The sequence below is a fragment of the Morus notabilis genome, unplaced genomic scaffold (assembly GCF_000414095.1).
Source record: "Morus notabilis unplaced genomic scaffold, ASM41409v2 Scaffold1195, whole genome shotgun sequence".
Taxonomy (NCBI): Eukaryota; Viridiplantae; Streptophyta; class Magnoliopsida; order Rosales; family Moraceae; genus Morus; species Morus notabilis.
In genome coordinates this window covers 32,816-58,235 of record NW_010361025.1, presented here as the reverse complement: position 1 = coordinate 58,235, position 25,420 = coordinate 32,816, and the positions used below count along the sequence as shown (strand labels likewise).

At 38.0% G+C, this 25,420-nt stretch overlaps 4 protein-coding genes across 5 annotated transcripts; all 4 read left to right on the top strand.

The window, feature by feature from the left end:
• The first annotated feature begins 28 nt into the window (after positions 1–28).
• On the top strand, positions 29–3,859 carry LOC21396270 (PHD finger protein At1g33420). The gene is made up of 5 exons (XM_010098100.2): positions 29–152; positions 1,040–1,166; positions 1,285–1,500; positions 1,624–2,259; positions 2,478–3,859. Exons 1-5 carry the CDS (start codon positions 35–37, stop codon positions 3,316–3,318), a joined length of 1,938 nt encoding a protein of 645 aa, XP_010096402.1. The 5' UTR covers positions 29–34; the 3' UTR covers positions 3,319–3,859.
• A 6,774-nt stretch (positions 3,860–10,633) lies between these two features.
• LOC21396268 (peroxidase 47) lies at positions 10,634–12,033 on the top strand. The gene is made up of 3 exons (XM_024165644.1): positions 10,634–11,192; positions 11,280–11,442; positions 11,576–12,033. Exons 1-3 carry the CDS (start codon positions 10,701–10,703, stop codon positions 11,965–11,967), a joined length of 1,047 nt encoding a protein of 348 aa, XP_024021412.1. The 5' UTR covers positions 10,634–10,700; the 3' UTR covers positions 11,968–12,033.
• Positions 12,034–14,483: 2,450 nt separating this feature from the next.
• LOC21396267 (vesicle transport protein SFT2B) lies at positions 14,484–16,179 on the top strand. Its single transcript, XM_010098097.2, has 5 exons — positions 14,484–14,837; positions 14,944–14,997; positions 15,134–15,325; positions 15,496–15,554; positions 15,693–16,179. The coding sequence occupies exons 1-5, from the start codon at positions 14,703–14,705 to the stop codon at positions 15,769–15,771; spliced, it is 519 nt and encodes a 172-aa protein (XP_010096399.1). The 5' UTR covers positions 14,484–14,702; the 3' UTR covers positions 15,772–16,179.
• Positions 16,180–17,542: 1,363 nt separating this feature from the next.
• LOC21396266 lies at positions 17,543–24,730 on the top strand. Of its 2 annotated transcripts, none has more exons than XM_024165643.1 (12): positions 17,543–17,744; positions 18,406–19,874; positions 21,154–21,161; positions 21,866–22,041; positions 22,138–22,198; positions 22,325–22,423; positions 22,891–22,985; positions 23,248–23,361; positions 23,624–23,691; positions 23,829–23,939; positions 24,077–24,302; positions 24,436–24,730. In XM_024165643.1, exons 2-12 carry the CDS (start codon positions 18,556–18,558, stop codon positions 24,544–24,546), a joined length of 2,388 nt encoding a protein of 795 aa, XP_024021411.1. In that variant the 5' UTR covers positions 17,543–17,744; positions 18,406–18,555; the 3' UTR covers positions 24,547–24,730. The 2 variants fall into 2 exon arrangements, with proteins under 2 accessions (XP_024021411.1, XP_024021410.1); XM_024165642.1 differs by having other exon boundaries at positions 21,860–22,041.
• The last annotated feature ends 690 nt before the right edge of the window (positions 24,731–25,420 follow it).

The window sequence follows — 25,420 nt, the reverse complement described above, 5'->3', positions numbered from 1 at the left end:
GCAGATCCGCTTCCGCGTCGGCGGTGGCGACGCCATGGAAGGTGCCGCCGGAGACGATTTCCTTCTCCCACCGGCGGTCGTCTGTCTCGACGTGGTGGAGGAGGACGTGGCCAGATCCAGATCCATCTACTGCGATCAGTGCCGAGTTGTTGGTGAGTTGACTCACTGACTCGTCGTTTGATTGTCTCTGCTCTCCTCTCCTGTAGAACGATCTAGATACCGCAACCGATTCTGGGACGTGCTTTCCGGTTCTCCGCCGGTTGCCCGCAGTTTTTTGTTAACTTACTGACGGAGTTTTGTTTTATTTATTCATTTATTTTTAATTAAATTTATCGGGAAGGTAGTCGTTATAAAATCGCGAGATGGAACTACATTATGACGAATGGATGAGTGAACGGTTAAGTAATAACAAGGAAGGAACAAGCATATAATAAATCGTAATCGGTAAATTATCGCGATAAGATATGGAGGGAAAAAGAGATAATAATGAAAGAGGATGATGTGGGGCCGGGGCCCACGATGCTTGATGGGAAGTGGGTGTGTGGAGTTGGACACGTGGCAGGCACTGACGTGGGTGTCTGTTTAGCTGTTGGCGTTGCGTGACAGCTTTTCCGACCCCACCCTTCCAACTTGCAAATCAGTATAAGACTGATGGAACCATTTTCTCCCCTTCCCTGCTTTCTTATTATTATTATTATTATTATTTTGATTAATTATTTTGATAGAAAAAATAATTCTTCGTTGGTTTTGACTGTCTGGATTCATTTGACTTGTGGACCCATTAATATTATCGACTTGTCTAGTCTCTGAGAGCTTATTATTATTATTATTATTATTTTGATTAATTATTTTGATAGAAAAAATAATTCTTCGTTGGTTTTGACTGTCTGGATTCATTTGACTTGTGGACCCATTAATATTATCGACTTGTCTAGTCTCTGAGAGAAAACAACGTGGTGCTTGAGTAATTCGTTCTGTTTGTTTATTTATTATGATTTGTTGTGGTGGTTAACGTAATCGTGGTGTAATTGTGTATTAGGGTGGAGTGGGCATCCGGTGTGTGGGAAGCGATATCATTTTATAATAAAGTCGGATGGCAATTCCATTGGCGGCTATCACAAACCCTGTATCTGCTGTGGAGATGTCCTCTATTTGTCTGAATCCAAGTGAGCCTGAGCCCTCTCTCTGTTTTCTTTTATTTTTTTATTTAAATTTTTTTAAATTCAACTTCAATTTCTGTGTTTTACATACATATATAATTTATAATACATTACATACATGCAGGTGCAAGTCATGCAATCTTGAAACAAATACAGATGACGTGGAAGATTGGGTTTACAGCCAGTTGGAGAATACAAGTCATCTTCTCCACGGGGTTATCCATTCAAATGGTTTCGGTCACCTTCTCAGGATCAATGGCCGGGAAGGCGGCTCCAGGTTTCTCTCCGGTTCCCATATCATGGACTTTTGGGACCGCCTTTGCAAGCTCCTTGGAGCCAGGTTTGCTGCTTTTTTCTTTTTTTTGGGAACTACTAATTGCTTTTCGTTTCCTTAGAATTAAATTTAATTAACGGCTAGCTTTTAATCACTGTATATGTAAATGATAATGCGGAAGGAATGCAGGAAAGTGAGCGTGATGGACGTCTCGAAGAAGTACGGGCTGGAGTATCGGCTGCTTCATTCCGTGACAAGAGGGCATCCCTGGTATGGCAACTGGGGTTATGAATTCGGTGCCGGCAGCTTCGCTCTCACCCTCGATTCCTATAACTCCGCTGTTCAAAGCCTCTCGGGCCTACCTCTGTCCATCTTTTTCTCTCAACACCAGAACCAGAACCAAGGCCTTCTCGACGTCATCTCCCATTACCAGTCCCTTTCTGAACGCGACCTTCTCACCGTCAAAGACCTCTTCTCCTTCGTGTTGAATTTGCTAGATGATGCTCGTAAGAACAACCCCTCCTCCTCCTCCTCCAGGACTGATGTCTTCAAGCACCACCGCGCCGCCGGCACCTCGGGAGCAGTCTTCTTGCCTTGGTGGACTCGGAACGATATCGACCGAGTCGAAGAGGCCATGCTCAGAGTGCTGCGTGCGGTTTCCGGGGCCAACTGGGTCAGTTGGCGTGCTCTCAAGGGTGCTGTCTGCAAGGTCGGCCCTCCGGAGCTTCTTGACTACTGCCTCAAGGAGCTTGGAGGGAAAACTACGGTGGATGGGATGGTTGTTAGTGCCAGATTGAATCCTGATACTGGAGCTTTTGAGTACCGGTTAGCATTCATTCTTCTTATGATCAAGGGCTTCTGTCTTTAAAATTTAGTAATGCTTCTTCTTTTTTTACTACTGTTACGGAATGGATAGCTGGCTTTATGTGTGCGTCTAGGGAAAAAGAGTTTGCCGGTAGAACCGTAGAAGCTTGTTCATTATCTTTATGCATGCTCTTTCTGTTTTACGAGCTTGTAATACGTTGCACCCTCTATTTTGTCAGACTGGAGCTTGGAAGGGTTTCAATGAAAGGAAGCGCTGATTGCATTGGGGTTTCTGTTTCTAGCACAAGAGCCGAAGAACGTCTCCTGCAGGACCTCAAGTACTTGTACGAATGCTTGCTCCACCCCCGAACCATGATAGACTACATACCTCAGGCGACGAGGGATCTTGCAATTAGCTCGGCTGAGAAGCTACTCGACTGCAAGCAGTTTGTGAAAGAGTATGAAACGGAGAAGATATCGAACACCAGCCCTTCTTTTACACTCCTTTCATGCCAAGTTGAACTTGTTGATGAGATTGAAGAAATTTCGACAATACCACCGCCAGAACTTGTTATCCTCTCTGCAAACGCTACCGTGTCTGATCTGAAGCTCGAAGCGTCGAAAGCTTTCCAAGATGTATATCTGATGTTTAAAAGATTTCATGCTGATGAGCTGCTTGACTATAGCGGTGTTGATGAATCCACCCAGGTCAAATGCTTGTTAGGTTCAACGGGATTTGTTCGCTTGAGAGGCAGGTGCCATGTAAAACACGGCCTGAGCAGGTTTAGGATGGAGAGGGGGGTCGAAAGGTGGACGGTGGACTGCAGCTGTGGTGCGAAGGATGACGATGGAGAGAGGATGTTGGCGTGTGATGCTTGTGGCGTGTGGCAGCACACCAGATGTTCCGGCATTTCCGACTCTGAGTTGGTGCCTGCAAGATTTGTTTGCCGCAGATGCAGAAGCGCCCTCCTGACACCTAAAACAGGTGCGTTTTGCAAGGATGCAGTAACAACTAAGGTGGGCAATAGTGCTAGTAGCTGCGTTGATAAGGGTCTGGCTGCTCCTGATTTTAGGCTGTGAATGTGAAAAAGAAAAAGAGGCAACCCTTCCTTCTGGTACTGCATTGTGTTGGACTGTCGGATCTTCAACGGTTTTACGTACTTGTTTTATTCTGGCAACTTTTGGGATGGAATCTGATGTCAGAAAGGAATACTGGGTGGAAGGAAACATTGAAAGTGGTACAGATTAGATTGGACGCTTTTGAGTTTTGGGATGGAAGTGAGTTTCTCGGTAGGGCGGGGCCTGAATCGACTTTGTACATAAAAGAAGCCTGCCCTGCCCTGCCTTTTCAACAATGCGTGGCGGGTTGTACTTGACCTTTGTTCTCTGAGACCTCCTTTTATTCCCCCTTGATGATTTCCTACTGATGGCTGATGGCACAAATCATTAAACTAAATGTAACAAAGAAAAAAAAAACAGAAAAAAAAAACTAACGGTAATGACCATTTGTAGATTATTTGAAGGGGGGGAAAAAAAAGTTGATCCTTTGCATTGCCTAAATTCTGACCAAGGGTGAACCCTATGATTCATACGTCATGGGCCAAGGGCTATTTTTTTTGTTCTTGGCGGTTGAAAATTCGCTTCTTTTTACGGTTGTCGAATTGGAATTATATGTTTAATGCTCGGTGACTTGATTATAAACTGTCGATCGCCTTCTGATAAGAAGAGGAAGAAAAATGTTCTTTGCTTGAGCTTTTCAACGAAGGAAGTCACTCCGCTGGGAAATGACGAAGAAGTTTTTGGATTTCAATTTTTGTTCAATCCAACAATTTACCGAACATAAGATAGGATTTAGCCATATCCAACCCATTCCAAACCTCATATAGTTATGTTGACGGCGAAATTTCGTCAACAGGGTTACGCCGAAATATCTCTTGGTATCATGTTGGGTTTTTGGTCTAATACTGGTTATATACTGAAAATAATGTTTATAAACTATTCGTGTAAACTATGTGGTGAAGGAAATATGAATGTAATGCCTAAATGAAAGGACACACAAAGTTTATAGTGGTTCACTTTGTTAATGAAAAGTTATATCCACTGTGTTTTCACATATATTTTCTCTTACTTTTAATTACATGTAGAGTGAGGAAGAGAGAGAGCCCTACTGTTCGGGGCTTTCCCCCCTTTTATAGCTCAAGTTTACTTCAGGAGTGGTTTTTTCTGTAGGCTTACCTACTTGAGTGCCTACTACCCTATGGGTCTAGACCCATAGCCTGTTAACAGCTTTTGGACTGTTCATTCATCCAGTTTGTCTCTTATTACGGCTCTGCAGATTCTCCTTTAATCCTCCACCGTCCTTTAAAGGGCAGTTTAGGGGCTTGTAATTAATGCATATTACTGACATTCTTCAAACCAAGACGCAACTCCCTTGTCTACTCAGGGGCTTTTCTCGGGACGTGGACCCATGTTTGTGCGGTCGGCTGTACAAAGGGTCGACGATACAAAGGGTCGATCTTAAGAACCTACTTAATGGAGGCCTCTCCTCCTTGGAGGGGTTGGCCGTTTGGATGCCCCTTGGGGCTCCTGATAGATTTAAGAACCTGTTTAATGGAGGCCTCTCTTCCTTGGAAGGGTTGGCCATTCAGATGCCCCTTGGGGCTCCTGGCAGATTTAAGAACTTGCTTAATGGAGGCTTCCCCTCCTTGGAGGGGTCAGCCGTTCGGAGGTCTCTCCTCCTTGGAGGGGTCGGCCGTTCGGATGCCCCTTGGGGCTCCTGGCAGATTTAAGAACCTGTTTAATGGAGGCCTCTCCTCCTTGGAGGGGTTGGCCGTTCGGAGGCCTCTCCTCATTGCAGGGGTTGGCTGTTCGGATGCCCCTTGGGGTTCCTGGCAGATTTAAGAACCTACTTAATGGAAGCCTCTCCTCCTTAGAGGGGTGGTCGGCCGTTCGGATGCCCTTTGGGGTTCCCGGCAGATTTAAGAACCTGCTTAATGGAGGTCTCTCCTCCTTGGAGGGGTCGGCCGTTCGGATGCCCCTTGGGGCTCCTGGTAGATTTAAGAACTTGCTTAATAGAGGCCTCTCCTTCTTGGAGGGGTCGGCCGTTCGGATGCCCCTTGGGGCTCCTGGTAGATTTAAGAACTTGCTTAATAGAGGCCTCTCCTTCTTGGAGGGGTCGGCCGTTCGGATGCCCCTTGGGGCTCCTGGTAGATTTAAGAACTTGCTTAATAGAGGCCTCTCCTTCTTGGAGGGGTCGGCCGTTCGGATGCCCCTTGGGGCTCCTGGTAGATTTAAGAACTTGCTTAATAGAGGCCTCTCCTTCTTGGAGGGGTCGGCCGTTCGGATGCCCCTTGGGGCTCCTGGTAGATTTAAGAACTTGCTTAATGGAGGCCTCCCCTCCTTGGAGGGGTCGGCCGTTCGGATGCCCCTTGGGGCTCTTGGCAGATTTAAGAACTTGCTTAATAGAGGCCTCTCCTTCTTGGAGGGGTCGGCCGTTCGGCTGCCCCTTAAGGCTCCTAGTAGATTTAAGAACCTGCTTAATGGAGGCCTCTCCTCCTTAGAGGGGTCGGCCGTTCGGACGCCCCTTGGGGCTCCGCCCTCTCGCACTGACGTGACAGCGCATATTTTTCTACACAACAAGTTCTATCCAAGACAACGTGGCTCAAGTGATTTTTAGGTCATCGGCTCAATATTTTTTTAAGAATTAATCAGGTTGAGGTAATGTGTTTTTCCTTCTCTCTCTTCCTCCTAACTACTGCCTTTTTTTTTTATTTTCCCCTTCTATTGCCTACCTATTGCTTTTAGTAGCGATTTTTTTTTAAAATTTCATTCACTAAGTGTGTATGAGTTTTTAAATAGAGACGGGTAAAACATAGGATGAAATATACAGAATGTTTCATTTGTCTATTTATAGAAAAAAAAATCTTATATTTATAATAATGACTTATTGAAACACTTTTGTTTAATTTGAAACGTGCATTTTAAACTTTTTTCATTCATTTTAAATCTTATGTTTTCTAATTGTGTCTAATTCAACTTTACTCCCTAATATGTTTTCATTTAAATAATTTTAAATATGTGTGTTGAGTGAAAATATTTATTAATGTTAAAATAATATTTCACACACAACATAATTTCACCTATACTAGGATTTAATTAGCATAGGAGTTTATTATTATTAGTTCGACCCATCCAAGATTATAAGAATAACCTCTTAATTACAATCCCTTGGTATAAGGGAAGACCTTTTGATTCCAGTTAAAATAGTAAATTCTATTTTTTGTGAATTTGGGAAATTTTGGTTGATTTAAAATTGCGGCTGAACTCAGTGAATTTTGTCAAGTTGCTTACATACCTCGTTAAGGGATCAAGCCACTTGTAGTTCGAAATTTGGGTTTGAGAATTTTAGATAATTCCTCGGTGTATGACCTTATGAGGAATTGACGCACTTTAAAATTTGATTTAGTTTTGTATTGATTTTCTCTTCTTTGAGAATTTTAGAATTGAATTTGGTCTTGAAACTGCACCTAAATTTTAGGTTGCCTACGTATCCCATTGGGAATCAAGTTAATCGTAGTTCGAAATTTAGATTTTGGAGAATCCCTCGATATATGACCATAGGAGGAATTCAGGACCGAATTTGATCTTGAAACTGCACCTAAATTTTTAGGTTGCCTACATATCCCATAGGGAATCAAGTCAACCGTAGTTTGAAATTTGGGTTTGAAAATTTTAGATAATTCCTCGATGTATGACCTTATGAGGAATTTACGCACTTTGAAATTTGATTTAGTTTTGTTTTGACTTTTTCCTTTATGAGGATTTGTAGGTTTGAATTTGGTTTTGAAACTGCACCTAAATTTTAGGTTGCCTACGTATCCAATAGGGAATTAAGTCAACCGTAGTTCTTAAATTTGAATTTGGATTTTGAAGAATTCCCCGATATATGACCATAGGAGGAATTCATGATCGAATTTGATCTTGAAACTGCACCTAAATTTTTAGGTTGCCTACGTATCCCATAGGGAATCAAGTCAATCGTAGTTCTTGATTTGGTTTTGAGAATTTGGAGAATTCCCCGATATATGACCATAGGAGGAATTCAAAGATGTTTTTTTAAAATTTGATTTGGAATTTTACTTTAGAGTTTGGATTTGAAAGTTGTATTTGGATAATTCCTCTGTATATGACCATATAAGAAATTAAAAGGATCCTTTTTGAATTTGGTGTTGAGATTTTTTAATTTGAATTTGGGATTTAAAAATTGTATTTAATCACCATATGATTTTATGAGACAATTGGCTCATCTTTTGCACTAAAGGACTATAGAGGGGCCCAATTTGTGCACTTTAAATTTTGGAGTATTTAATATTTTGAATTTCTTTTGAGATTATTGTCTTTTTTCTATTTTTTTTATTTCAAAATTCAAAATCAAATTTACCATTTAGATTGGATTTGTTTTGACTGATCTTCTAATCTCAAGAGGAATTAAAATCCTCCTTTTTTGCTAACAATTTAATTTTAAAAAGAGATTTGAATTTCCCTTATCCCTTCCACACGTTTTTCTTTTGGAGTGGAGGACTCAGGAATATAAGCGTCACAATAAGCATTATTTGTGAAGATCTTTTTTTTTTCCCTGCACGTGAACTCATATATATATATATATATATATATTTGTGAAGATAATTGAGGAAGAGATGCAAGTGACGGTTGCTTGCTCTCATTTATTTTTTTTATTATTTTTCTTCTTTGATTGTTTTTTGACGGGTAAAGTGTGATTTATATGAATATTTTTATATAAATTATATGCATATAATTTTTCATATACCGATCTTTAAAGTGTAATTTATATGAGTTTTTTTACTTGAATTGTACTCAAAATAATCGTACCCAATAATTTAGGAAACTTTTAATCTTTGATTTTTTTAAAATCACATTTAACTTATATAGATCTCTAAAAAGAAATCTAAGTCTTAGTGATAATCATAAGATTGTGATAAAAATGAGAAGCCACACACTATGAGTACATTAGGAATTTATTAAGAGTTACAAATAAGAAATCTCACACCATAAGACTTATATAAGATTTATCTTCGTGGAGAGTGTTAAGGAATAAATTATAATCTCACATTTTAAAGTGTATATAAGATTTGATTTAAACGTGATTTATGTACAAATTTTTTTGTTTCCTTCTCACGTTTTCCCACACTTTCTGCACCTTTATATATATATATATATATATATATATTTCTTCTCTCACTTTTTTTTTCTGCGCACAAGCGGTTTTGCTTTTTTTTTTTTTGTTTTCTCTCACCTTTCCCTGTACACACGCACAGTCCTCTGAGAAGCCTTTTTTGTTTTCGCCCTTTTTTTCTGCACACACGCACAGTCTTCTGAGAAGCATTTTTTGTTTTCTCTTACTTTTTCTGCACACACGCACAGTCTTCTCTTTCTTAGCCCTCCTGTTTCTTCCTTTATATAAAGGAATTCCATAACAGTTTTTTTCACTACCCCACGTTTTGCACCCACCATGTTATGCACCATTATTTTTATTTTTATTTTTTTTAAATCACTACTCTGCACCACATATTACACCATATTCTGCACCACGTTCTGCTCTATGTTTTTGCACTACGTTTTATTAAAACGTGCATTTTTTTTATTTTAAATCCCCGTTTTTTTTTATCAGTACAAAAATTTATTTTCTTTTCTCAATTTTTTTTAAGACCCATTTGTGATTTATTATTATTTTTTTACCGTGAACAATGTGCTTACCTAAATATTTTGTTTTTGTTGTTAATATTTTTTTTTCTAAATATAGGTGTCTAGAAAATATAACATACTGTGTTGTAACTAGTATAAAGAAAAAGTATATACACAAGATATATGCTTTGAATAAAAATTTAACGGTTTTAAAATTTTTCGATATTGGTATGAGCATTTTTTAACGCTATAATAATAAAGAATTCTGTAAAGAAAAAGAAGAAAGACAGAAAAACCTGGAAAGCACTACGGGAGGAACGCATAGGCATACAAAGCAATTATTGGAAGTGAAGTAGAGAAGAGGATGAGGAGCATATTTGTACCATATATTGTCCCCTGATCCATCCCCCAAAGCCACATGATCCATGATTTCCATTCCAAAAATTGAGATGAATAATCAAATAACAACACACAGCCACGTGATCGATGTACTAAATAGAGATGAGACGGGTGCATACCACTAAATTAGAAAAACAACACCAGCCAACCAGGCATGCGGGGTTGAGTGTTTATCAATCAATATATGTATATGTAATATATATATATATATATATATATATATATATTCTCACGCGTGACTTAAATCCTTGTTTGCCAATTGAACAAGTTACTCTCGTGTCCACTTTTTGTGTTCTAGCTCAGGCAAAAGCTATATATCTCTCCACTTTTTTCTCTCATGAACACACACACACAAAATAAATAAATAAAATAAAAAAAAAGAGAGAAAAAGTGGGGGCATGGATATAGGCCTCAATGACCGAAAGTTGGTGGGTGGAGGACTCGTTGAAAGTGGAAGCCAGCTAACTTGCAATTTTGACTTTGCATGGTACGCAATATAATCGTTATTAGTCTGATCTATGTGTACTTCAAAATTAAATCTATACATGTACACATACATATAAATATATATATGTATATATACATACATGACTGATCGGTGCCATCTTAATTAATTAAGCTTAGACATAAATGCAGAACTATTGAGCAGCACTACACAGCGCCTGATCATATGATCAACATATAATTTAAATATGTCTTAATTAGGTCCTCAGCTAGCTAAAATTAATTAAAATAAAATATTTGCATGTAGAAAAAGTCAAACCCATTAATGAATTATTTATGATATAAATGATCTGGATTAATTAGTGCCGCCCAGATCATGATTATTACATTTGATTTGAATGTAGAATACATATTCCGCTGATGAAGTGTTACGTGTCGAGTCAGGACATGCAAATCAACATGCAATATGCAATGATATTTAAGTAGCTAGCAAGGATTAATTAATTATATATCGTTTGGGAGCACTAATGATGGCATTCTCGGGGGGCATTTGGATATTAGGTGCAGAGATCAGTAAAATGATAAACCCCCCCACTATCTATCTTCCACCCCCTCTTTTTCTTTTTTTTTCGATTATATATCATTTTTTTTAATTAATGTCAAGCTCTCTAGATCTCTCTTTTTCTCTCTCCATCGATGATCTCTTTCTATATAAACCAATTCAAGCCAACATATATCAGTCGTGGGAGGCCGGTGTTACAAACTTATAATTCATTATAAGCACATACACCAATACACACACACACACATAGATATATATATATATATATATATATATATTGGCTGCCCCTGCAGCTAGTTTATTTGTAATTGTGAGCGTAATTTCATTATATATATATATATATTATAATATAGAAATGGCCTTAGCGATGAGGATGGGGAGAATAGTGAGTGGTAGCGTGGTAATATTGATGGCGATGGAATTGATGACAGGGATGATCATTAGTAGTAGAAGTGGATCATCATCGTCTGCATATAGATTTGGATTTGGAGCGGTGGATGCAGGTCCAGGCGGCGGCGGTCTGAGCATGAACTACTACACACTGAGCTGCCCGATGGCGGAATTCATCGTGAAGAACACAGTCAACGCGGCGCTGCAGGCGGATCCAACGCTGGCGGCAGGACTCATAAGAATGCACTTCCACGACTGTTTCATCGAGGGATGCGACGCTTCCATTCTGCTTGACTCCACCGAAGACAACACTGCCGAGAAGGACTCTCCCGCCAATCTCAGCCTCCGGGGTTACGACGTCATTGACGATGCCAAAGACCAGCTCGAGCAGCAGTGCCCTGGAGTCGTTTCCTGCGCCGACATCCTCGCCATGGCCGCCAGAGACGCCGTTTTCTTTGTACGTACAATTTAATTAGCCTAAGCTATATATATAATATTATTAATTAATTAATTACGACATGATGACATGCAAATTATGTTGCAGGCAGGAGGGCCAGTATACGACATACCAAAAGGAAGAAAAGACGGAAAGAGGTCTAAAATAGAAGACACCATCAATCTCCCATCGCCCACCTTCAATGCCTCCCAACTCATCTCTATGTTTGCTCACCACGGTCTCACTGCCCAAGACATGGTCGCCCTTTCTGGTAAAACTACTTCTTATAAATTTATTCTTCCAACAAGCTCTACTACTCATTAATAATTATATGTTAATTCAGTACGTACTTTTGTATTATAATTTTAACACATATATATATGTATATATATATATATATATAGGGGCGCACACCCTTGGAGTAGCTCGGTGCTCGTCGTTCAAGAACCGAGTGACGGGTAGTACTCCGGACGCAGACTTGGACTCAAACTTTGCGAAGACGCTTTCAAAGACATGCAGCGGCGGAGACAACGCGGAGCAGGCCTTTGACGCCACGAGAAATGATTTCGACAATCTATACTTCAACGCTCTCCAGAGGAAGGCCGGCCTTCTCTCCTCCGACCAAACACTCTTCAGTTCCCCAAGAACAAGTCGCTTCGTCAACTCCTACGCACTCAACCAGGCCATGTTCTTCTTCGACTTCCAGCAGGCCATGCGCAAGATGGGTTCCCTCGACATCAAATTTGATCACTCCTCCAATGCCCAAGTGCGTGCCAACTGCCGTTCCATTAATTAACGTCTATATATATAGCTACCTGTTATTATTAACTATATGTGCGTGTATATATATATATATATGTGATGTTATATATATATATGGTCGGTCCACACTCCATAATTAATAATACTGTTCCCCTTCACAGTGCGTACGGATCCACTTCTTATATATATATATATATATATATAATACACATGGCACGTTTGTGATTTTGGTTTTTACTTACTAGTAGCTGGGGCCTTGTAACAAATTCAACATTTAATTACCGTCCTCTTCTTTTCACGGGTTCAACTTGAAAACATTGGGCTGAAAAGTGATTTTTTTTTTAAAAACATTGTAACAAAAATGTTCAACTGTGATTCAAACTAAAAAAGTGAGGCTCACATATATCTACTATTTATTAATCTCATATGCATACAATATTATTTTATAATATTATTTCATATATATCAACAAAGGCGTGTAATTTATTTCGCATGAAAGAGAAAGAGAAACGGATGAATGATAGAATACCGCGACTCTCTTCGCTAGGGCTGCTTTCTTTCTTTATGTGTTGTCACCTTGTTTGGTCCGAAAGGGTCAGAGTCCCATCGACACCTTCAAGCACGCTTACCCCCTTGAGCGTTTTCACCCAAATCTACTCGTTAGATTTGGGTCTATGTTCGGGGTTGAGTTTTCTAGTATCTTTACAATGACAGAATAGTAATAGAAACGGTAATAAGAATGGTAATAGAATGGAATTAAAATGTATTAAAATCATAAATTGATTCTTTAATTTGATTAGAGTTATGGAATCAATACCTGAATGAAGATTATAATATTTTTTATGTAACCATAAAACTAAATAATCACTCCTAAATGTAGCCTCAGAACCTCTACCGGTCGCACGATCATACATAGATTCGCCAAAGATGATGATCCTTCCACAAGGCATGCTGACAGCAACGTGATCAAGTCTAGGAGGAGGAACCACATACATTAAAAAATTTGTTAAAAATTAGACACATATAATTATTTAAAACAGTCATATTAACATCACTCTTTTTATCACACTATTTATCACTTTTTTATTAACTGTTTGGTATGTAACCTTTAATAATATGATGTGTTATTATTTTAATAAAAAATAAGATAATAAAATACACATATCAAACTGTAAATATAAAAAATAAAAGAAAATTGTCCTGTTTGTTTCTGTTTTCATTTCCATTTTTCACATTTTTCGAGACTACAAAATGAAAATGCAAACTGAAAATGCGTTTGGTGTAAAATTTTTTAAAAAACAAAAACAAAAACGTTTTTGTCTTTTCTGAAAAACTGAAAACGGTATAATACCGTTTTTCATTTTCTCATTTTCAGTTTTCAGCCATTGCCATTGGAGCTTGACTTCTACGAAGGAGACGCCCGCCACCATCTTCTTCGACTGCCCGCCACCGTCTTCTCTGTGACGACCCTCCTTTGAGGCTGCCACTGTGTACTAACTTTTTTTTAAAGGTCTTATAATAAACATAAGATACGAAATTGCTTTCTTAATTAAAATATTCAAACCTTAACATATCTGTTTCAGAATCATAATTAACAAAACTATTTATAACATAAAGCTGATTGCGGAAATATTTGCGAGCGGTATCCATATCTCGAGCCCCACATCGTTCGTCCACTCACTGGCAGTCCATCAGGCATTATATGCCGGTTGCTTAGCTACAGTATAAACATTCTATAATGATTTTTCAGGAAAATTTTTGACTTAAATACATGAATTACATTATTGAAATTCTGGGATTTTCTTGGTCACTACATTTTCCGACTGCCCGCCGCCGTTTTCTCCGACCACCAAACACAGTTTCAGTTTTTTTTAAAACTGAAATCAATCTCTGAATAAAACTACCAAACGCATTTTCAGAAATAATTCTAAAATAAAAATAAAAACGTTTTCATTTTCATTTTCATACAGAAAACAAAATCATTTTGGAACTAATTCTAAATGCATTCAAAATGACACTATTGTTTTTTAATAAAATTTAAAAGACAAATTGTGAAAATTAAAAGTATGAGTGACACGTTGCAAGAGATGAAAAGTTTGAGGGCAACATGAGCCCGTTTAGTTCGTTGATTTGAGTTTTTAATTCGAGTTGAGATGTGATTTTATGTGAGAGATTTTTACTGTAGCAAAAAAAATTAGATGTAATTATGTATGAGAGCTTTTTATTGTAACAAAACTCGAATTCTAAACTCGAATCAGTAAAATAAACGAGGTCTTAGTAAACACCCATTAAGAAAAAGAAAAAAAAAATCAACAAACTGAGTTATGATTGTCGTAGCGGTATGATTAGGAAATTTGTCCTTTTCCCTTGAAAATCACATCATATCATAGGAGAAATTTTATGGTGGATTCCCCATTTGTGATCCATCAGTAAAATATATTTTAAACTGTTATTTTAAACTTTTAACAATTACATCGGTATAAGTCTGTATTAAAAATTTATAATGCACTTCGTAAAATTGTTTTGACTACAAATCTAACAGTTAAATAATTAATCTTACATACTTACTTACCGATGGATCACAATATTAGGATGAGAGAAGCCGATATCATAGTCATATATTTACAGAACCCAAAAAAAAAAAAAAAATTGCTGGAGTAGAAGCGAAATCGAGCAACCATGGGAAGACGGTCGAATCCGATTAGAAGAAATTTATATCCCATTAGTTTTTAGGAAGAAGAAGAAGAAGAAGAAGAAGGGGAAGAAGAAATGGAGAAGATGAATAATGCATTGGAGAGAATGAAGATGCTTGTCGGAATGGAAGTGGAAGAAGAAGATACTACTGCTGCTTCCGACTCTTTCATCGACGATTTCAATCGCAATTGCACTTTGTCCACTAAGCAGGTTAGCTTCGCCTTAGGTTAGGTTTTTTTGTTTTTAATTTAACTTTCACTGGATCAGATCTGGTCATTCTAATCCCTAATTTCATTTTGTGTGTCTAAAATTTCAGAGGTTTTACGGATTCGCCATATGCCTGGCTGCCGGATTGACATGCACTCTTCTGGTAATTTTCTGATCGTCATTGGTGATTTGTGATGATTAAGTAAAGTTAAGAATATTAATAATTGGGGATTGATTCGATTCAATCGCCATTTCATTCATGTCATGTGTTTGTTGTTTGTTGTTGGTTGAAATGGCAGTCAATGGTCGTGTTCTTGAATCCCATAAAGTTCGGAATAACGTTCACACTTGGGAATTTGCTTGCTCTGGGGAGCACGGCATTCCTCGTTGGCCCAAAACGCCAGGTGACGATGATGCTCGACCCCGTTCGCATCTATGCAACCGCCGTCTACCTCGCCACTATTATAATTGCCCTCTTCTCTGCTCTCTATGTATGTGTGTGTGTGTGTGTGTGTGTGTGAACAAAACTCTCACTTTAATTATTAATCTTGTTTCCTCCTAATATATATGTATATATGTATATATCTATAGCATATCCTAATTCCTGCTTATAGCAATAGACTAATAGTAAATTCTCAAATTGTAATTTGTAATATTGTAGGTTCATAACAAGTTTTTGACTCTGCTAGCTATAATCTTGGAGTTTGGCGCTTTGATCTGGTACGCACCTTTTCATTCAATTCATTCATTTATAATAGCTTTTTACTATGAATTATCAATGGCTGTCAATATTGCATATGCTAATTATGTATATACAAGTGGATTAACTTAAACGGTTAACGGGTTAACATTGAACAGGTATAGCTTGAGCTACATCCCCTTCGCAAGATCCATGGTATCTAAGGTCATGCTTGCATGCTTTGACACTGATTTCTAGGCTCTATTAATCTCTAAAATGAGATTTTGTCTTCAAACCCAGATCACAAAAATTGAGATATGGAATGTAAATGTCATCTACTTTCATATATATATATATATACACTCCCTTTCTCCTGCACACACACATTGTGCTGAACTGAGTGGTTGTATTATTCTGACAGAGCAATGTTAGAGCTGATCTACCTGTACGGTATTAATTGGTGATCAAAGTAACGATCTGTTCATTGGTATTCCTTTCAAGCTTTTGTGTCATATATCCTTTTATGTTAAATATAATCTCCTTGATTGGATTTTGATTAGAGCTCTGAAGTCTTGCGCTGGGAAAATAATCGGATTACAATATATATATATATATATATATATATAAGGGGGAATTCTCTCGTAGGGGACGCTTGCTTTTCCATATTGATAGGGAATGTAATGAGATTCGTCGGATTCTAATCCAACGGTGTTAACAGAATGATATCGAATGAAATCAAATCGATGGTTCAAGATTGCATGGATTTAATTATATTAATTAACTATTGTACTTTTTTTTGCTATGAATTAACTATTAAACTTCAATTGTCACTGATTTTAAATTTTAGGGTGTAATTTGTTAAAATTAAAATTTCAAGATATATTATGCCAAAAAAAAAAAAAAAAAAAAAAAAAACAAATAGTATGGAGTACAAGTTACACGACATATATCTTGAAATTTGCAGTGGGACGAGTTGGTACTTTACCTCTTTTAACGACAATCAATTGAAGGCCAGAAAATTTTATTAGTTTTTATTAGAACAAAAAAGTTTGAATTAATTTTGTTTTGAGATTAAATTTGAGTTAAAACAGATAAACAAGATTACCACTCGTGCCTCGGTTAGATAAAATAAATTGATATTTAGTGTGATCGCATACACTTCTTGATTCTCCACGCATGGTGATTAACCTTAAGCTTTAAATCCATACATCCATATATATATACACACACAAATATATATGGCTCTCAAACTTAATGTAACATCCGTTCTCCTTTAATTTAAAAAACATCTCAAAAATCCACTTCCAGTAGTTTATTATTATTATTTTTTTTTTGAAGGAAATGACCCCAAAATCACGGGTAAATAATATATTTATATATATATATATATATTATTTACTATTTTCATTTCATGTAACTGGAGCATTATAGGTAGTGATGAAGAGCCTTTTTTTAAATTTTTTATTGGACACTGAAAAAAAGTACAGATGATTTTTAGATAATAATTAAATTTTCATTATTGAGCGCATAATTAATGTTTTTCTTATAAAGTGATGGTGACAGTAAAATTTCAAAATCTTAATTTAGTAACACCTAGGCTTTCCACTTTATGAAAACAGAAAAGAGAGAGGAGGTGGGAATTATGTGATTAAAATAGTTAGGAGACGTTTGGTTCATCGATTAAAATTATGTGATTAAAATTATTTTTAATTTACGTGTATTTTTTATGAGAGAAAATACTGTAACGAATAATAAATTATAATTCAAATCATGATTTAAATCCTCCGACCAAACATCCCGTTAAGACTTAAGAGGGAATAGATGGAGAGGATTAGTGGTGTTGACTGTTGAAGATTCTTGGAGCCATGACCTGGCAATTTGCAAGAAAGGAGATGAGTTGTCGCTGCTAAAACTTATTGGGCCGGAGATTCCTGGACTGTCAGTGGATGGGCCACTTGCATGGTGGGTACTTGGATGCTTAGCAGGGTAAATGGGCCAGCCCAATAAATAATGAAATTGGAAAAGAAAAGAGAGACAGACTGACCGCGACGGAGGGAGGGAGGAGGGGGTGAAAACGGAGAAGTGAGAAAGTGAGAAAGAAAGCCAGCCGGAGGTCATCAAAGTAAGGGGTTTGTCTTTCTTCTGCAAAGAATTACTCTTTTTCGTTGTCAAATGAATATGAATTACGAATTCATAATGCCGACCTAAACCCTCAAAGAGTTAATTCACCTGTGAGCTCTCTCTCTCTCTCTCTGTCTCTCTGTCTCTCTCTCTCTTGCACTTTTAGGGTTTTTTTCACTCTTCAATTCCTCTCTGTTTTTTTTGTTGTTCTGATATGATATCTTCATTTTTGCTATTCATATTTGTGTGTGTGTATATATATCTGCGTTTTAAAGCTTCTTTCTTTCTTCTTCTGTAAGTCCTTTTCTTTCTTTCTTTCTTTATGTTTTCTTTAATCAAGATTCGAACTGTTAATTACTAAACCCTGCTCTGCTCTTTTAATTCTTCTTCCTAGAATTTCTTTCACATTCAGCAAATGCTTCAACTTCAATCATTCATGTTACTCATTGATTTGGTCCTTCCCCAGTATTGTACTACTCTTCTTCTTTGCATATTATTCTTATTATTCATTCTTCACTTTTATAAATAAATTTAATAAATTATCTGCTTAAATCTCTCCCTCTTTCTCCGGTCGATTTTCAAAGTTTTAGGCTTTCTTTGGTTTTAGTGATTATTCTTTTCAGAGTCCCAACTCTGAAATGAATTAGTACCTGCTGTATTGTTTCGTTATTATTGTTGTTATTATCGTTGTTATTGTTATTAGTTTAGCAGATGCAGTTCGACCTGACCTAAATGTGAAATTAAGTTTGACATGGATTTCTGCTTCTCCAGGTTGCAAATTTGCAAATGCTTCAATCAGACAATCAATCAATCAAGGAATAAGAGAAGACACACACACACACACGCACTCATTGATCGTTGAATTATTCAACTTTGAACTGTGAACCGTGATCATCATCGAATTTACGGGGGAAGGACGGAATGAGCGGCGCACCTAAAAGATCTCATGAAGAGAGTACTCACTCTTCTTCTTCTTCCAAATATCCTCCTCACGAAGATTCACCTTCATTCTCTAAGCTCTCTGTCGACTACATTCCCCCTTATGAGGTGGGCACCCCCGACGCTCGTTTGCCCAAGATTCCCCGCACCGATGTCGTCCTTATCGACAGGAAAATCCTTCCCCCAGCAATGTTCCACCGATTGCCTACCGATTCTCACCTAGATACCGTTCCTCTTGCTTCTTCTGCTTCTGCTTCTGAGGAGCCCAAGGATCACCACCGCCTCGAGAACCGGGATGCTAGGGAGTTGTATGGCGATTCAAGGAGGGATTCTCAAAATGCCAAGGGCGGAGAAAAGGATTCAAGACATGATAGTGGTAGTAGTAGAGGGGAAGACAATAAGGACATGAAGTACGATAGGGACAGTTATAATGATGCAAAGAGTGAAGTTAAGAATGATAAGGATGGTTATGGTGTTCCGACTAGTAGTCACTTGAACTGGAAAGATTCAAAGGAATATAACAGGGGAAAGAGATATTCTGATGCCCCTCCGGGAAGTATGGATGCCTGGATTTCGCGTGGCAGCTCTCAAGGCCATGCCGAGGCTGGGAAGGAGCCTTCAACGGTTGAGGAGAGGGATCTTGTTGAAGCACACGAGGCTGTTGGAGAAAACAAGTTTGATTTGAAAGGAGAAGACAAATTCAAAGACAAGGATAGGAAAAGGAAAGATGTGAAACACCGGGATTGGGGTGAAAGGGAGAAGGAAAGGGTTGATCGTAGGAGCAACGTGCAAGTTGCTGATGGCAAAGAATTGACCAAGGAAGAAAGAGACGTGGAGAGGTGGGAAAGGGAGAGGAAGGATCCCGTGAAAGATAAGGAAAGAGTAAAAGAGAGGGAAAAGGATCATACCAGGAGAGAGTCGTGGAATGGAGCTGACAAAGAGAGTAATGAGAAAGATTTGGGGGATGGATCAAACAGATTGCAAGAGCAAGAGAATGTGATATCTGATAATAAGAAGCAGAAAGAATCCGAGAGCTGGAAAACTGTTGATAAGGAATCGAGAGACAGAAGGAAAGAACGGGATGTCGACGGAGACGGAGATAGGACTGAAAAGTGCAGCCGGGCATTTGAGAAGGAATCGGATGATGGTTGTGCAGCGGATGCTGAAGGGGGTATGGAGCGGGAAAGGGAAGTTTATAATTACAGTGTTCAACAGCGTAAGAGGATGCAACGGTCTAGGGGTAGCCCTCAAGTGGTCAACCGTGAGCCCCGATTTAGGACTCGTACTCAAGAAAATGAAGGGTCTGAAATACCTTCTTCTTCTTCTCTCTTATTATTATTATTATTATTATTTTTTGAATTACTCTTATATATATTCAAATACGATTAGGTTGGCTTGAATTTTGCATTCTGAACATGGGCAACACTATTAGTCGTCTTCTTGATTAGCGAGAGATAAAGCTGTAATAGGGGAACAGGAGATGAAAGTTCTGTTGGATAACTTGTCCACTTTTGAGGTTCTAGACCATCAATTTGAAGTTAGGAATGCTAGATTCATGTTCTGGTTTGTCTCTATCTCGTACGTAGCTTCTTATATGCGGGGATAGATTTTGCTGTCCTTCTGTACGCAAATGACTTACAAAAAGTCTGAAGTCAACGTTTAAATACATTTTAACCGCATATGTATCACCATCTCTGAACATGGGCAACACCATTAGTCGTCTTCTTGATTAGCGAGAGATAAAGTTGTAATAGGGGAACAGGAGATGAAAGTTCTGCTGGATAACTTGTCCATTTTTGAGGTTCTAGAGAATATCAATGTTAGTTTACTTTTTCATGGCCAAAGTCATATTAGTAGCCTTAAAAGAAGGTTAGGAAGAGTCAGCTCATGAGGCCTTAACCATCAGTGGTGTGTGTTTTGACTAACAATGATTTGTTTTTGTGGGGTTTTGTTAGGGTCCTTTAGTAATTTGGGAAGTTAGTTTAGTTAGTGAGCTGGTAGAGTTAGTAGAAATCAGCATAAAGAAGGGAGTTAGTAGCTCATGAAGGGTTTATGTCTAATTTTTCTATGAATTTGGGATTCATTCAGGGCTTGGGAAACTAAGATTAGGGAGAGTGGTGGTATCTCGAATACCACCGTTTCTGGTTTTCTTAATACTCTTTTATCAGTTGATTCAATGATAATTCATTATCTGGTTCATCAGAGTGTTTGAATTAGCTAGGTTCTTATCAGCTTTCTTGTTAATGACTAAGATTTGGATGGTTCAGCGGTTGATTCATTGCAGAGATCTGTTCACGTTATAAGGGGATAAGTGCTAGTCTAGTGTTTTCACTTTTATCTGTATTTCACATTTTCCAGAGTTGATGGTTTAGATCTCCATGTGGTGGATTCTATTAGATCGACATAAGTTCAATAATAACTTAATAAAAGTTTTGTTTTTAAAAGGATCATGGAAATTTGGCATATGTTCCCATTCTGTTTAGTGCAGAGGTTAATTTGCATTTTATTTTTCTTTTGCTTTTCCGCATCCCTGGTTCAGTACATTAATTAATTTTTATTTTTGTGTTTGTTATTTTGCAGATCTCAAGGTGAGCTGTCGTATTCAATTATATTATGTGGAGCTTCTTAAGTTTGCTACAGCCAAAAGGAATTTCATCCTTGGTGAAGTCCTTGTTTTACCTTGCAATATGTTTGTGATGCAACGAACCTGGATAGAAACTTAGTGAAGAATAAAGGATGTAAATCATTTGGATTAGTTCATTGGTGGTACAAGACTAAAAGGGGTCTGAAATATCATTTTCCACATCAATGTAGAGTTCGTTTCTTAAGACATCGCATATTCTGTCCGAGTATCATTTGGCTCATTGGCTGCACAATAGAACCGATTGAAAATAAAGTGGAGTTGAATATCATCTACTTCTGCCCAAAAATGGAATGTTTTTCTTACTCAGATAACAACAATCTCTGCATTTTGAGTACGTCTGCATCGGAGAAGTAGATGTTACTTAGACTAGAGAAAAAACTTTGCCCATTGTGGCAGCTCCATTGCAGGAGGACAACAAATGTAACTTTTGAGCTCTGTTTGAGTTTGACAAGATTAGTTCAATAACGGGCATTAACATGGCTGAATTTATAAGAATTATATTCATGTCCTTAGGGTTATAGACTCTTGCAATAATAAGTTATTTCATACCTTTGTAAATTCTGCTTATAGGAACGACGAAATCTGGTCCATCTTGTATTTTCGATGTTGATTTCCTTTACATGTCTCTTAAGCTGCTTACAGTTTCAGGAAAAGCTGAAGTGTCCTCTGTTGTCTATAAAGTCGGTGAATGCATGCAAGAGTTGATAAAGTTGTGGAAGGAGTATGAAGCATCACAGGCTGAAAAGAACAGTGAAAGCTCAAGTAGCGGGCCCACTCTTGAAATTCGAATACCGGCAGAGCATGTTACTGCCACAAATCGCCAAGTAAAGATCCGCATTATGTTAATAGGACGTCGCTTGACAACATTGTTTCTAATTGGCAGTATGTTCATATGAAATTCTTAATGCGATCATGTGTAGGTGAGAGGTGGCCAGCTATGGGGGACAGATATATACACAGACGATTCAGATCTTGTTGCAGGTAATAGTGTGATGATTGACTTGTGGTTTTATGCAGTGTATAAAAACATGGCGATGATTTCTTTTTTAAGGGAAGAAATAGCGACTAAAAAAACAAAAAACTTGATGTCCCATTTTTGCCTTTCAGTTCTCATGCATACAGGCTACTGCCGACCTACGGCCTCTCCTCCTCCTCCTGCTATACAGGAGTTACGTGCTACTATCCGTGTGTTACCTCCACAAGATTGTAAGTAGGATTCAGTTGCACTTGATTTTGATTTACATTAACCGCTCATTGCTTATATATGCATGCAATGAATCTGTCTTTGACAATTAATCTCTTTATTCCTTAATTGTATTGGGGTAGCATGGTCACCTTCTGTTTGGATTTTCTGATATTTGTAACAAAATTAAGAGAGATACATACTGGAGCTTAATTTCATTCTGTTAGAATAATTTCAATATGAATTATGACCTGGCATCCCTAAATTTTAAGCAGACTTGAATATTGTTATGTAATTTTTCATCAGAAGGCTTTTTATTTTGCATGGTATACATGAATCGTCTTTGGCATAAGTCGAGACAAGGATAATTGAATTTTTATGGTTATTAAATTACTTGCTGCCATTTGTTTATTTGTTCTTGTTGACACAGTGGTTTGTACATACAAATGTATACATTATTCGTTTAATCCAATCCTAACATTTATATTAGGTTATATTTCTACGCTGAGAAACAATGTCCGTTCACGTGCCTGGGGGGCTGCAATTGGCTGTAGTTACCGTGTTGAACGATGCTGCATCATGAAGGTATTAAAGTTGTAAAGCTAATTTGTTAATTTGCTTTTGTTGATTAGTTTTCAATGTTCTAATGCTTTATCCATCATCGTCGTTGTTAATATTATGTATTTTCTAGAGATATATGGTACATGTCTTCGCATTTGTCAATTTTTTCTTTTGAAAATCTTTTATTGATTTCTAAGATACTTAAATCCTCGATTGTGAATTTATTATTGTGCCACCGGGCTTTGAATCTTGATACTTACCCGTGCATTTCCAATTTTGTTTCCAGAAAGGCGGCGGAACCATTGACCTGGAGCCTTGTCTTACACATACATCCACAGTGGAGCCTACACTTGCTCCTGTGGCTGTAGAGCGGACTATGACTACAAGGGCTGCAGCTTCGGTATTACTTAGCATCTGACTCTAGGCTCACGTTTGTGCTTCTGTTTAAACTCGGTCTTTGTTTGTTTATACGTCCTTGGCTTAATCCTCTTTTCCTTAATACTACAGTTTATATTGTTTCTCTTTGACATTTTTCTTCATATTTTAATTGCTGTGTTGTGTGTTTAATTTTCTTTTTGTGCTCGAAAAATGGTTTATGTTTTTGGTATTATTGGTGCTTGTTAACTTTACTTTTGACTTACATGATTCTTTGGATTCCGTAGAACGCCTTAAGGCAACAGAGATTTGTACGAGAAGTTACGATACAATACAACCTATGCAATGAACCTTGGTAAATAAATCTCGATTTGATCATTCAGATTGAAGCCATCCATGATGCGAATATGTTTATTTTTCTGTTACCTTGAGTTCTATTTTGATGAACCGCAGTTAACCTCGGTTTTCTGTTTCTGTTTGTATTTTCTTCAGGATTAAGTACAGTATAAGCATAGTTGCTGACAAAGGTCTGAAGAAACCCCTGTATACATCAGCGCGTTTAAAGAAGGGAGAAGTGTTGTACTTGGAGACGCATTCATGCAGGTATTTACTTGTTATCCATTTGTTCGATTAAATTAAATTAAATTAAACTAAACTAATCTAAACTAAATTAAATTAAACTATGGGTTCTTGGTTTTCTTTTCCTTGGTTCTGATTGCTGAGTTGTCTATCATGTGAAGGTATGAGCTCTGTTTTAGTGGAGAAAAGGTGCTGAAAGCTATTCAGCAATCATCCCATGCACATGAATCGGAGGTAGAGAAATTGCAAAATCATCATTCACATTCTGCGAACGGCGAGTGCGAGAATGTTGTGGTTGATGGATTCCGATGGTCTCGTTGTAAGACGCCTCTTCCCCAGAAAGTGATGCGTTCGGTTGGGATACCGCTGCCCCTTGAACATGTGGAGGTACTGCAATCCTTCTTTTGCTGGCCTGGCCTGCATAATAATTTGAAAAAAAAAAAAAGGTTTTATTGGAACTTCTTCTTCTGTTATATGTTTATTATAAAATTAAATGGAAATGGCATATTTGTATGGATAGGTGTTGGAGGAGAATCTTGAGTGGGAAGATGTTCAGTGGTCGCAAACTGGCGTTTGGATTGCTGGGAAGGAATACATTCTTGCTCGGGTGCATTTTCTTTCCATGAATTAATAATTACTTTTAAACTATTTTCTCCTTTTTTCCCCCTCATATTTTGTTTATCCTACACATGCATGTATCCGGATTTGATGTAAGGAATAAACCAACGCAATTTAGATTAATGTATTTTCCCATTTTCATTATTTGATTAGATGAACTTTATACAGACAAGTAAACAAAATTTTAGATTATTTTCATAAATACCTCCTAATTATGTAACCTTTTCAAAGTGCCTTTCATTATAAATCCATCTAGTATTTTAACGGATTTGATGATGTCGCATGCCACTAAGATTAACTCTGATTTGGCGACTCACCTCCTCTGATGACGACCCGGTGAGCGCACTCTCCCAGGCGCAGTTGGAAGCCGCCTAGGCCACTCACCTCCTGCGGCGTGACGACACCCCATCACCAATGAGAAATGCGGCCGACCTATTTAATATTTGGGCATGACTTAAAGAGGGACCGCTCCTCACTGTCTCTCTCTCTCTCTCGGCCAGATATGGCCAAATGTGGCTGTAGGTGAAGGTTGCCGGAGATGTTTCATGACCAGGCAGGCAACTGGCAAAGCCATGCGCTTCCTGCATTTGCTCTGTGCAAAGCATTGCATTTGTAAATCTTTATAACGCTCCAATTAATGGCGTCTCTTTTGACATTTGACAACTTTACCACCAATCCCCCACGATGTCGAGCAATGCCACGGACTCACTTGTTTCTTTGTTTTATTAGTTACTCTACTTACTGGCGTACTCTTTTTTAACACGACTCTACAATTGATCCAGCGATTTAGTGAACCGGGTCTGGTCTGGTTCTTTCTTTCTTCCTACAACAAAATCCATTAATTGCAATTTTGCACCTCAGCCTCGGATGGGAAGACCAGACCAGAA

Excerpts from the sequence above, each read along its gene's own strand:
- LOC21396270 (XM_010098100.2), top strand. The coding sequence starts at position 35 with ATGGAAGGTGCCGCCGGAGACGATTTCCTTCTCCCACCGGCGGTCGTC. Across the intron at positions 153-1,039 it reads CGATCAGTGCCGAGTTGTTG|GGTGGAGTGGGCATCCGGTG; the intron begins GTGAGTTGACTC and ends ATTGTGTATTAG. Across the intron at positions 1,501-1,623 it reads TGCAAGCTCCTTGGAGCCAG|GAAAGTGAGCGTGATGGACG; the intron begins GTTTGCTGCTTT and ends GAAGGAATGCAG.
- LOC21396268 (XM_024165644.1), top strand. The coding sequence starts at position 10,701 with ATGGCCTTAGCGATGAGGATGGGGAGAATAGTGAGTGGTAGCGTGGTA. Across the intron at positions 11,193-11,279 it reads CCAGAGACGCCGTTTTCTTT|GCAGGAGGGCCAGTATACGA; the intron begins GTACGTACAATT and ends ATTATGTTGCAG. Across the intron at positions 11,443-11,575 it reads AGACATGGTCGCCCTTTCTG|GGGCGCACACCCTTGGAGTA; the intron begins GTAAAACTACTT and ends ATATATATATAG.
- LOC21396267 (XM_010098097.2), top strand. The coding sequence starts at position 14,703 with ATGGAGAAGATGAATAATGCATTGGAGAGAATGAAGATGCTTGTCGGA. Across the intron at positions 14,998-15,133 it reads GATTGACATGCACTCTTCTG|TCAATGGTCGTGTTCTTGAA; the intron begins GTAATTTTCTGA and ends TTGAAATGGCAG. Across the intron at positions 15,555-15,692 it reads GAGTTTGGCGCTTTGATCTG|GTATAGCTTGAGCTACATCC; the intron begins GTACGCACCTTT and ends AACATTGAACAG.
- LOC21396266 (XM_024165642.1), top strand. The coding sequence starts at position 18,556 with ATGAGCGGCGCACCTAAAAGATCTCATGAAGAGAGTACTCACTCTTCT. Across the intron at positions 22,986-23,247 it reads AACGATGCTGCATCATGAAG|AAAGGCGGCGGAACCATTGA; the intron begins GTATTAAAGTTG and ends TTTTGTTTCCAG. Across the intron at positions 23,362-23,623 it reads CTACAAGGGCTGCAGCTTCG|AACGCCTTAAGGCAACAGAG; the intron begins GTATTACTTAGC and ends TGGATTCCGTAG.